This window comes from Triplophysa rosa, linkage group LG5 (assembly GCF_024868665.1).
Source record: "Triplophysa rosa linkage group LG5, Trosa_1v2, whole genome shotgun sequence".
Lineage (NCBI taxonomy): Eukaryota > Metazoa > Chordata > Actinopteri > Cypriniformes > Nemacheilidae > Triplophysa > Triplophysa rosa.
Window position 1 is genome coordinate 10870828 of NC_079894.1, and position 12928 is coordinate 10883755.

General features: G+C 38.1%; 3 protein-coding genes across 3 annotated transcripts; 1 reads left to right on the forward strand and 2 right to left on the reverse strand.

Annotated features, from left to right (window-relative positions):
* Positions 1-1246: 1246 nt before the first annotated feature.
* On the reverse strand, positions 1247-6533 carry stk25b (serine/threonine kinase 25b). The gene is made up of 11 exons (XM_057334007.1): positions 6145-6533; positions 5524-5754; positions 5032-5088; positions 4833-4941; positions 4577-4734; positions 4105-4290; positions 3817-3962; positions 3537-3639; positions 2984-3055; positions 1741-1877; positions 1247-1526 (listed from the first exon to the last, which is right to left on the reverse strand). Exons 1-11 carry the CDS (start codon positions 6172-6174, stop codon positions 1487-1489), a joined length of 1269 nt encoding a protein of 422 aa, XP_057189990.1. The 5' UTR covers positions 6175-6533; the 3' UTR covers positions 1247-1486.
* Positions 6534-7340: 807 nt separating this feature from the next.
* bokb (BCL2 family apoptosis regulator BOK b) lies at positions 7341-11005 on the forward strand. Its single transcript, XM_057334143.1, has 4 exons — positions 7341-8057; positions 8230-8358; positions 10023-10186; positions 10365-11005. Exons 1-4 carry the CDS (start codon positions 7826-7828, stop codon positions 10482-10484), a joined length of 645 nt encoding a protein of 214 aa, XP_057190126.1. The 5' UTR covers positions 7341-7825; the 3' UTR covers positions 10485-11005.
* Positions 11006-11080: 75 nt separating this feature from the next.
* On the reverse strand, positions 11081-12675 carry thap4 (THAP domain containing 4). The gene is made up of 5 exons (XM_057334144.1): positions 12559-12675; positions 12195-12348; positions 11793-11902; positions 11621-11724; positions 11081-11455 (listed from the first exon to the last, which is right to left on the reverse strand). Exons 1-5 carry the CDS (start codon positions 12581-12583, stop codon positions 11339-11341), a joined length of 510 nt encoding a protein of 169 aa, XP_057190127.1. The 5' UTR covers positions 12584-12675; the 3' UTR covers positions 11081-11338.
* Positions 12676-12928: the final 253 nt, after the last annotated feature.

Here is a 12928-nt window from a genome sequence, read left to right on the forward strand (position 1 = left end):
GGTTTTCCTTTTTCAATGTTTATCCATTTGAATCTATTTAAACGTATAAATGGTGGTAGGTTTAACCACCGTACAGTAGTGATATAGCATATATGTAAATACAGTGATTTTACCTTTTCCTCTCATTGTCAAAATGGTGGCTTTTGTTTGCGCAGTGGATCTTTATGGCCACTAGAGGCCGCACGTTATCACACGAACTGGGAATCCTGATAATATGAGAGGTGTTGTGGTACTGTAAAATTGTCGGTGTAGGGGTCTTGACCTATTGACTGTACAAACATGGATTATCAAGCTTGAGCTCATTAGCTCCTTCCTGTCTGTGGACACTGACTCTACAGATTCAGCACTCAGTGTAAATACATCTGATTAGTCTATTCACGAATGATGTGGCCCGTTAAATCTAAACATTACATAAATATAAAAAAAATGTATGATATATTAAAACATTTACTGCGGTGTGCTACATCAAAACTGGATCTACTGGATAAGACTCAAACTCAAAATTTTGTAATTTTCTTACCGTTTAAACAGCAGTTCACACTTCACACAAAAATGCAGCTTCTGTCTACATCTATTCACCCTCAAATCTGTATAAATGTTTTTGTCTCCATGTTATGTTCTGTTGAACACAAAAGAAGATATTTTGAAGAATGTAGGAAAGCAAACAGTTCTGGGACACTTTTCACTCCCATTGTCATTTTTCCTACTATGGTAGGCAATGGTGGCCAAGAACTCTGGTTACAAGCATTCTTCCCAATATCTTTCACTGTGTTCATCAGAACAAAGAACTTTAAACATATTTGGACCAACTCAGGTGTGAGTAAATGATGACAGAATTTTAATTTTTGGGTTAACTATCCCTTTAAGGCTTTTCTAAACCACTGTAGCTGTCTGTTGAATGTGAAACTATTTGTTTGCAAAAAAAACTATTAAAATTATTTTTAAAAACCCAAAAATAACTTTTGTCATTTGCAGAAGAAAGTCATACAGGTCTACAGAAAAAAGTGTTTAGATGATGACAGCATTGTATATCGACTATACTTTTTTTAGAGTAGTACATCTTGCAGTACAGGTTAGCGATGACTGTGCACGATTTTGTTATAAAGAACAACAGATTTTCACATTTGCCTACGTCCCTGATCACTTGTGGACAACATATTCAAAGACGTTTATCTTATGGAAAATGAATATTCATAAACTAATCTAAAGAAATGTAAACATGCACACCAGTAAACCACACAACACAATGTTTCCATAAACACTTTATAATAGGATTTTTGATCTAACAGGTAAACACAGTTCGCTCAATGACATGGCTTTTCTCTTAAATACTTTCCATTCTATAAAGAAAATTGTAAAAATATTTAATCATAACTAATTAAAAGATCTCTGGAGGGGGCGTTTAAGAGAGGTTGTGGGGAGGGCATTTGTGTTGTGGTCCTGATGGGGCTCCGGTGGTTTAGGGTAAGGGGGAGGGGGCGAGGTTTCACCGTGACGATGTTGTGGTGTTGCCATTTAGAGCAAACCTGACACAAGAAAAGACTCACTGTTGTCAAGCGTATTACAAAATTGTACTATTCGTTTTCATACAAACTGTTTAGTTCATGTTTATTACAATCATGAGCCACACTAATACAAAAAGTACTATGGTACTACTGGTTTGGAATATAATATGGTTATCATTTAGTGCCACCGTTTACCATCTGGTATCTTCACAGTACTTCATAAACGTCTGCTCACCTGCACACTCTCTCCATCATGTGTGTGACCAGAAGGTCAGAGATACCAGGGCACGACTCCTCTGCCAGGTTAAAAGCATTCTCCAGCTCCTCTATGGCACCCATTCCACCTCCACAAGCCCTCCTCTTCTCCTTCAACTTAAGACAGAACAGACACTGTTCTGCACTTAACTCCATAACATACAGAGCTTATTCCAGTTCATTACTCTTTACTGCTGACTTATCTGCTCCAGACATGATTAGACTCATAAAGCTGACAACAGGACTCCTGTGTTACTTTGACAACGTCGGCCCATGTGTTCGAATACACATTTAAGGTGAGAGTTACGTTCACACTGTCAGTTTTCAGGATTGACAACCGCAATTAAGTCTGGAAATGTTCTTTTCACACAGTGACTTACAGTCGAAGCTGTAATACTGTCTGTATGAACAAGCAACCGAACCTCATACTCTATCTGCATGTGATTCCTCTAATGATAGTGACAAATATAAATATCAAAGATAAAGCCTGCTTTGTCAACATAAAATATTATTTTTGCTATGATTTTGTCCCAAATGTACTAACAGCTTGCAGGATGTTCATGGGGAAATGATCAATAAATTAATATCAATAATAGTAATAAATTAATAAAAATAAAATGTATCTAATTTTGTGGCTGAAATATGAATCTCTGAGACATTATGCTTAAGTGAATGGTATTTTTAAAACATTTATATCAGTTGTGTGGGATTTTCAGTAAAAATAAGTTTAATTTTGTTCATTTAAGAAGACAAAATTATAGAACAAAGATATGAGATTACTTACCAAAACTCAAAGAAATGCAAATACTTTGTTTCTAAACACTTTAAATACTAAAGATTTGTGAAAAAATGTTGTCAAGGAAAAAGCATGTCAAGGAAATGAATTAATATTAAGAAAAATCACGGTCACACCACATGACATTTTTTAAGGTGAAAATCAAATATTTCGATTAAAGTCACTTCATTTTAATCAGCATTTATGTGTACACCACATTCTTAATGTTTCAATAACTGCAATAGATATAATTTATTTGTATTTTTAAATTAGCATGTCGAAAATCCTTATACGTCATTGACACAAGAATCCTGAAAACTTACGGGTGAGTTTGGTTTTGAAATGCAGTTGTCACTCCTGTAAATAACCAAACTGCGTGTGTGAACCCAATCGTATTAAGGACTCAAATACAGTTGCTGTTTGAACGTAGCCAGGGATTGGCCGTTACCTCTCTGAAGATGGGAGAGACCAGCGCTGACAGACATTGTGACTTCGGCTGCCTCTGTACAGTCTCAGCTGCCTGCAACACAAATGACAACACAAAATGACACCTAAAAGTTCTCCAAAACGACAAGAAACAAAACAAACCTACAACATTTTATAACCCAAAAGTGAATTTTGATGAAAAGGAATTAAGCAAACATACAAATTCTGTCATTATTTACTCACACTCATCTTGTTTTTCACGCTAAATGCTTATACTAATAGGTCTGCTAGAACATTACAGCAAGTAGAAATAAAAAGCAGTTACCTGTTAACTTCTAGTCTGTGTTTGGTTATCGTCTGGCTAGTGGCTAGTAATATAACAATTTATTATTTTTTATTTATATGAATTAATATGAACATTTTATTGGATATTCATTGTATTAAGTGAAATTAAAACCACTCAACAGTTATTGATTCTTTGCTGAGGTCTACCGGAAGTTAGGTTTGGGCCACATAACGTTTGCATGTTGTTACGACTGAAACCGTCTATAAGGACCATTCCTTTAGTCCCTGACCTCGGTGTTTGTGTAACCCTTCTGGAGCTTATTCATGGAGCTGGGCCGGACTGTAGGGAACGTCCACACAGGACACTGGTCTCTGTCATCACTATCGCCATCCCTATTGGGTTAAATGGGAGAAACATGCTGTATTCTGAAGCTATAAATCACCAGTATTAATTCACCAGTCAGTCAATTAAAAGCCCAGTGCTCAAAATAAATGAATAATATATCATGATGGCAGTTAGAGTCCAAGAGTTATTGATTATATGTACATGATGATGGATGGATGACATACATGTCAGAATCATCCGAGCTGGACTCGTCACCATGGCCTTCAGATTTCCAACGGCGGTATCGGTCAATAAGCTCTGTCAGATAGGAAGTCTTCTTGGTGTAGCGCGTGATGAATTTATGCTTCAGTAACTCCTTGGCGGTGGGCCGCTGCACGTAACCACAAGAGTGAGGTCACGGTCAATATGATCAATGCTTTTACTTACAGTACCTGACAAAAGACGTCTTAATGTATTTGTGCAGAAGTAATCATCAATACACTTTTGAAGAAAAAATAAAAGATTCTACTCACAAAGCGAGGGTCTTTATTGAGGCAGGCCTCGACAAACTCTTTGAAGGGTTTGCTATAGGAGCCCTCCAGTGTGGGGGGAGGATTCTTGGGTATAAGAAACAACACTCGCATCGGGTGCAGGTCAGAGTTCGGGGGCTCCCCTTTTGCCAGTTCGATTGCTGTAATTCCCAAGGACCAAATGTCCGCCTGCAGCAAAAATGCAAACAAAAGATTTTATATTTTCATATCAGTATTTTGTCCTGCTTTCCAGTAAATATCTAAGCATTTTCTAAGCAGTGCATCACTTTAAAAGCTAAGAGCTCCATTTTACCACCCCAGCCTTCCTGCCAGAGTGCTGAACGTGTGTTTTCACAGCTCTGCGGGCACATTTGCCCATTAATATTCTGACAGTGCATAGATCTCCTAAATGACCAGATCGTTCCCTTGCATTTTAAGGCAAATCCATTCCTTTATTTCGGCAGAATTCCCACACCTTAAAGTCATAGGCAGACTGTTTGATGACCTCGGGAGCCATCCAGAATGGAGTTCCCACAAACGTGTTTCTCTTGATCTGGGTGTCTGTGAGCTGCCCTGCCACGCCGAAATCTGCCAGCTTCACATCCCCCTGCTCGGACAGCAGCACGTTGGCAGCTACCGAAAGACACAAGCATGACTCATGATCGCAGTGCTCGTATGATTAAACGTGAACGCTTTCCAAGCTGAGTGGGCAGGCGTGTATGTTATCACACCTTTGATATCGCGGTGAATCTTCCTCTCTGAATGTAAGTATTCCAGTCCCTTTAGAATCTCTCTCAGTATAGTGGCAATGTACGTCTCCTCGAGGGGCCCTGGTTTCAGCTGAAAAGTGTGAAAGAAGAATGTAATCGTTCACTATAAATACCTATGAAATGATTCCCACAAATAAATAGCCATTTTTGTTTTACTCACTAAATCTAAAGCAGAGCCGCCTCCTAAATACTCCATGATAATCCACAGTTTAGTTCCCTATAAAAAGACAAAAAAAGCTTAGTTCCCTACAGGCAATGACAAAAATAACATTCACACTATTTCTAAGCACCACATGACATTTTGCATTTAGTCATATTTCTTGTTAAAAACTTTATAATATCTTGTACTTGAGTGTGTGTACCTGTTTATTTCTGAGTGAAAGAAAGCATTATAGATTTAGTGTCTATATCAGTATGCGGTCATAAAAGCAGAATCCATAATAGTTAATTCAATTATATAAAGAATTAGACTAGAAAATGTAGAAAAGACAAGTTTCCAGAATTATGTCATGTCTATAACCCATAAGCTAGTAAGAAAAAATAAGTTTCGGTTTGCACAAATTTGCACTTTTTTAAACAAATACAGTGTGGAAATGCTGCATTGGTGTGACTATTAGTATACCATGTCTGTACACACAACACATGAGTTCACCTTTAGAAATGAGCCATAATACTTGGTGACATATGGACTGTCACACTGGCTGAGAACTGTGATTTCTTGCTGAATGTCTTCGATCTCATCTTCTGCCTCCTCCAGGTCAATGATCTTGATGGCGACCACCTCTTTGGTGCGATTGTTGATGCCCTTGTAGACCTCACCAAAAGAACCCTTCCCAATGCGTTCCTGCTTTGTGAAATACTCCTCTGGGTCCAGGCGTGAATTCTGATGGAGTGAAAGACAGTACAGTTATAATGCACAAGACATACTAATAAAGTGTAGCTATTAACATCAATTTACTGTGAATCCACAGACTAAAAACCAAATTCAGCGGGAAGCCCTTATACAGTATGTGTACGATAGGATGAAATTTGAACTTGTATACAACGTAAAATAAAACAACAGACGTGACATGAAATACAGTTAGAAAGGAAGTTGCAAGATAAAGAAATCTTGGATTTACATTAAAATAAATAGACAACCAAGGTGCCTGGCTTTGTGATGATCGTTTACAACACATAAAGGCGGACACTAAACAGTAGTGTCCTTTTAATAATAATGAAATGAATACTCATAGATCCAGAATGAATAAACTCGGCTGGGTTGCGGATTTACCTGATTCTGCATGTCGCGGAGGTGCGCCATCCTGACAGCTGCTCGGTGTGGTTGAGAGCAGATGTAACCCTTTCTGCAAATGGTGGGGTCCTGGAAAACTCTTGAACGTTTTGCTCCTCCAATGCCCTGCTAAGCCAGCTAGCTTTTACATACAAAAGCACTTTTGCATGTCCTGCTAGTCTGCCGTTTTCTCGGCCTCCTATCCCCCGATGGCGGACCCCGCAGCCTGGCGAGAATGCTAGCTAGGTGTCGTGTGCCTCCATGTATAAAACCACCGGTGTATGAGCAAATCTGTTTCCCCGTGTAAATATTTTAGATTGATCAACACACGTTCAGGCGGCTCTTCATTTCTTGCTTGCGGGAGAAGAAAATAATAGGTGCAATCGCGCATGCGCAGCTTGTGAGTCAAGCAATGGGGAACTGTGGAAGTTGTAGTTCCACTAGGTATTGGTCTTTTGCAGTTTAGGTAATGTATACATTTTAGTAACGCTAAAATGTTCACGTTTACCCTCGTGTTCTGTTTGGATAAAACCTCGTCTCAGAGAGCCCAAAACTGCACATGTAAAACATGCAAATAGAAATATTGGTTCAAAAAAATAAAATAAAGGTGTGCACTTAAAAGTTCAAACTGAAATGTTACTGATAAATATTTATTTGATATGCATATGAAAAACTAACATTTTCAGCACACGTTTTATTTTAATTAATATTAAAGTACCAGGTGAAAAATTAAATTCAAATGAAAAATCATTTCCGTTCAGAAATTTACGGGTAGACAGATACATGATATATGAATGAATGCAATGTCCCAGATTCAGTGTGATATAAGGTGCGAGCCAAATGCTGGCCTTAAACTGTCGTGTTGGTTTCTACTGAGAGAGAGGATTACCTCGCTAAACATAGACAGCTAATAACTAGTAAACCATTAGAGCAAGGCATTAATGAATCTCACCATCGATCCTTTTAAGAAGTATTATATGAAAATAATTCGTATGGCTGTAAAGAGGCTGCATGTGGCACACCTTTCAAAAATCTCTCTTATTGTGTGTTTTTGAAAGAAGATGCGCTACAACATCCTTGACTATATGATAAAAAATAACATGATTTATAGTTTTGCTTTCATTCATTTTTTAATTAAATACTCTCATTGACTAAATACAACAAATCATTATCAGCTCAGCCAGTAAAAAATGCCCCAGGCAATGTTTATATTTGGACTAAAGACGCGCTCGCTGGGAGTGGTTCCCTAAGCTTTCCAGGTAGAGAAAAAATCACTTCCAAGAGTCCATGTGAACAGTGCCAAAACGAGCGAACAGAGCGACGCAATGACAGTCCATTTCCACGGTCCACTTTCTTGAAAACGGACTAAAAAAATGAACGTAGAAGATGGCATTGCATTGTGACTTAAAACGAACAGCGGAAGTTCGGATCCTGAAGATCGATCAGTGTGAATCGATTGGTTCGCGGGAGACGTTGTGGGATGATCAACTGGCGATGGTTTCCCTGATTGGCTCTTTACCTCCGAATAAACCTGTGTAATGTAAACGCAATAATTCCGAGCAATCTGAACAATGGCCGAACAAAACGCGCTTGGTATTGGTAGTAGATAATATGGAGTGTCAATGTGGCCTGCTTGACTTAAAGTGAAGTTGCGGTTGTGTTGTGTTTGATCGTGTCGACCATGCGGGATGTGAACATGTTTCGGCGTTCGATGTTCGCCGCGGCGGAGATGATGGACGTCTTTGAGCGCACTGCCTCGGAAAGAGAGCTCGTCCTGCAGTCAAAGGAGCTTTGTAGAGACTTCATGCACTCAAGAATAATAAAAGAAGGACTCAGCTTGTCAAAAGTTGAGCCCGATCTTCCCGAACCACATGGAGCTCTTGTAGATGTATCTATGGTTCTTCTTAAATTGGGTAAGATCCAGGTGTGAGTGTGATTTGGTATCTTTAATACAACCCACTTTATTCTCAGTCAGTTGTTTGGGTATAATGTTTCTTTTTAGGTGTTTTTTTTTCTTTGGTTTCGTTAGTTTCATCGTGTGGCGTTTATTTCAGCACCTTTATGGATTTGTTTTATGTTATACAGGTGATGAGCTGGAGTGCATGCGGCCGTATGTATACCGTTATATTGCTAAACAGCTGAACATCAGTGTGGCGGTGGAGGCTGTGGTGTCAGACGCGTTTCTCTCCGTGGCAACAGAGATCATATCCATGGGTAAGTCAGCTGGACAAATGTGGAACAGGTGAGGGTATGAGACTGTGCCCTCATTTATCAAAACTTTGTATAACAGGTTATGGGGTGTATGATCATTACAAAAGCTAATTCCTTACCCTGATTAAGGATGTTTTGGGAGAAAAAGCTGCAGCACATCATGGCCAAAAAAACTGCAGGGCATCCTAACTACTATAAAAGGAATGAATGTTGAGACTCTGGGATTTTTTATGTAATGATGAAGCGGGTAGTCTGAGCACAATTAAAATAGCTGGCATGGAGTTAATAATAAGCTTTAATGGAAGAGTTTGTGATGTTCATCTATACGTATTTTATTGAGTTGAACAGCAACTCTGATGGTCAGCTTCTGTCATGGGCTAGTGACAAAAGTTATTTACAGTGATCTTTTCCTACGGAAAATGGGATAAATATCCCAAAAAGGACATACCCACATTCTCCACTTTGTACATATTTGGTCACATTTTATCTTGGTCTTCAGCTCTTGATGTACATGGTGGTTGTAATGGAGCCCATAACCATGGCAACATCATTCCACAGCCTGATGAACCTTTCCATAGTCTGAACTAAGCAGACTGGGATAGACTTTTGAAGAATTACCTTAAATGACCTATTGAAGATAAGGGAATGTAAACTGTTTGTATAGTCTCTGTTGCTTGGCTTATTATTGTTGAAGATTGACATGATTTAGATGAGATTTGGTGGCGTTACCCTTCCCATTACATAGGGCTGCACGATCGTGGGTAAAATGATAATCGTGATTATTTTGCTCAAATTTTTTTATCACGATTAATAAACTCGATTGTTTTATAAGTTCAGAACTTTTGTTTTTAATTTCACTGCAGCATGTTTATTAGGCCTATACTTTATAGCCTATACTTTACTTTGTAAAGTGGCAGTTTAAAAGATACAAGCTTTGTGATGATTTTCTGAACTTATCGGGAGTTTTGTGCTTTCTTTTAAAACATTAATATCACAACGTTGATGCTCAATTAACTGTGGGAAGCATACATCGTTATCACGATTAAAATACGATTAACTGTGCAGCCCTACCATTACATCATTTCCACAGAAGAGCTGCTTTTCTTATTAGGATATTAAGATTTTAAGGAAACTCGCCTAAATTCTCAGATGGATTGGAAGATGCATGCTCTTTTTATTCTCTTAATTTTTTACGTAATTTATTCTCTGAACGTTTTTCATAGTGAAAGGCCTTCTGTTTTCAGAAGTGTATACTGTACAGTAACTGAAGGTTATCATTGCAATCATCCTTCATTTAAGAACTTTTAATAGTTTTACCACACATTTCAAGCAAAACAAGCTAATTCAATTTCAAAATAATGTTTAGACAATATAAATCATAAATTTATATAAATATTTTAGGCCAGAGAATAGGCTTTTAATAGGTTTGAATTATTTTGAATAGTTTTACTTTTTTTTATTAAATAGTATGTTATGATCAGATTTAATAGGTTGATGTATTGATTTTGGTTGCAACACAGAATTCATTTTAAGTTGACTGTTTTCACAAATGCGTTTTTAACCCTTAAATTCTTCTATAGTTATTATAAAAACATAAGAATTTGGTTTGCTTAATATGAATAGCTTTGAAACTTCGGATTTGCTCCCATAATTGCTTTTACTTTAAGGGATCACATGGGGCAAAGTGGTGGCCATCTACGCTGTAGCTGCTGGACTAGCAGTGGACTGTGTGCGGCAGGGCCATCCTGTCATGGTGCACACCATAGTGGACAGTCTGGGAGAATTTGTGCGAAGGAGTCTGGTTCCATGGCTCAAAAAGAGAGGAGGATGGGTGAGTTACCATTCTCTGTAGAGTCTTCTTCATGAACCAAGAGTGATCCTGACCTCTAGAGGCCAAATTGGGAAATTATTTATTGTTACAATTTTTTTACATTAAGAGATTTAAGACGGTCTGGCAAGACGGTTTAGCATATCAAGTTAAAGGTTTTTCTTTCTACCTCTCATTCCAGGGTGACATTTCAAAATGTGTGGTGAACATGGACTCCAGTGCTCGCACTCATTGGTTATTGGCAGCTGTTTTGACATGGAGGCAATTCTTAAAGACCATGTACATCTACCTGACGAAGTAGCTTTGTGCATGAAATCATCCTCATGACTGAAAGCAGAATTCCTCCTTCCCAGAACTATTTGAATGATATGTTGAGATCTTTGTGGAGTCCTGAGGAGCAAACAGTCCCATTGCAAAAGTCATACACAGGTTTAATTGCACCTTAATCTATTTTTACCTTTATCCTTTAAGAAGAGACTACGCCTTGACTGAAACACATACAATGACCTGACATACTGTGTGGGGTGGATAACAATGTCCTCCTCAGTTTAAAAAGACCCAAAAATAAGGTCTGGAGGTAATGGAGCTTTTTGTGCTGATTATGCATTGGATGTGTTCTACTGAATGATGTTTTATACCGAATGACTTTGTCAACAAGTGAAACGTTTTAATGTTTGACTCTGTTTGATAAGCAAGTGTCAGATTTTTTTATTTTTACAAAAATTGTTTGGAGTGTCACTTTGCACTTTTAGGTATTATACCGTCTGTGTGGTGTGTATAACAGAGGTGTCACCCACTCTGTACTTCTCAAAATAAAGATTTTAACCATATTCATATAGAGCAAATGTAAATCACTCTAGCAGAAAAAAAGAAAACGCACTTGATATTTGTCAGTGCTATTTATTTTCTATTAACACATTACCTGTATTCCCTGTCAATCATCATGTACATGAGTTATAATCAGTTTGATCTATATTATATAGAAAAGAAACCCCTTTATAAACTCAATCAGAAAATATTACTAGTCACATGTTACTATAGCATCACCTTCACCTGCAAGTTTATATATTTATCAACCAAAAATAATGTGTATCATATGAGATTTACATAATGCGATTGCTTTAAGGAACATATCTTTAACAAAACTTCAGTTGGTCAATCAGTCCTGCGGTAGGTGATGTGCAAATGCTGTGTCAGAGGTTGTCCTTCCAGTGCCATGGAGATGGTCTGTTCCAGCCTTCCATCGGGCTTCAGCTGGATGTGTCTGGAGATCTGATTAAAAGTATAAATTATTAGTGAAATGTTACTTTACAGCCTTGTTCAACAGTTAAAATGGAATTCAAGCCACTTTTTCTGTATGAAAAGGGCTATATTAGCATTTAATGTTTAACGCGACGTAAATTTGAATTGAGGTGTAAGTTAGGTGTTTTTTGAGACCTGTTGAACATAAGGCTCTTTGGCAAAAGATGTCCTAGCCAAGGCAGTACTGTGCAGAGTCAGCTGCTGTCCAGTGAGTTCCCCCTCCTCAATCTCCACAAGACCTGGAGGGGTAAACGGCTGGTTAAAATGTATATTTCTTTAACCTATTAGAAAAGTGTTTATCAGATACCTGAGTTTTGTGCAATGATGAAGGCCACTTTGTTGGTGCCTGGCTGAAGCCTAATGAAGCCACACTCTCTGTGAAGAGGCTTTTTGCTCTCAGCATGGAACGCGTTAAACCTGTAATGAAATAAAACAATCATATTCATACATTTTCTGCATGTGGGTCTGAATCAGGCTGTGAAATTAAAGGACCAGTTCACACAAAATAATGGTCCTCATTGACTTTCCATAGTAGGATAAAAATGACCATGGTCAAGTCAATGGGGACCATTTTTGGGTGAACTATTCTTTTAATGTGAGCATAAGCCAAAGTGGTGGATCACCATTCTTCATAACAAAATCACTTTAAATAAAGGATTTGTCCGGTTGTTCAATATCAAATATAAATGTATTACTTTTTGTTACTTACATAAAATTAATTATGGGCTGTCCCACATGTGAGAAATGTAGAGTCTCTGTGTAACGAAAAGGTGAGATGGACGGGAAAGAGCCTTCACCTGGCTCGTCAGACTGCCAGGTACCCAGAAGCCAGTCCAGCGGTAACACTGCGGGATTCAGATTCGCTGCGGACACACCAACGGCGGGTTAAATGCGCCTACACTAACAAGACATATGTAATATGTTCGCAGCCACTTTGGTGCTGCCGCAGTCACTAGTCGCTTTAAAACGTTTGTTTCATTTCTAAGGTAATGACATACTTAAAGCAAACACGACAGACAAAAATAAATGTTGAAGAAAAGCGTTCGAAAAATAAGTAAATAATAATAGCCTACCAGACTGATTGAATGGGCATGACATTGCACTTCGTTTTTTGATCGGCTTAACAGGTGAACAGTAAATTTAGGATATCATTTCAGTTGAACAAAAGTACGCATCCAACGTTACTTCCTGATCAGACACTAAGCATTATGGGACGTGTAGTTAAGAGCACTAACAATTAGCGAGTACTTGAAGGTTTGGAAAAACAAATACAAAAAAAATCTCGAAACAGACAATCATAATTGTCTAATATAAACGAGCTAATGCTGCTTACTATTCAGAGTAAAACTGCACGTATTCTTCCCGAATCCATAATTGGACTTTTATTGTATTTTAGACCAGGCAGACCAAGATATTGTTGATAAACTTAGCGGCATCCAATTG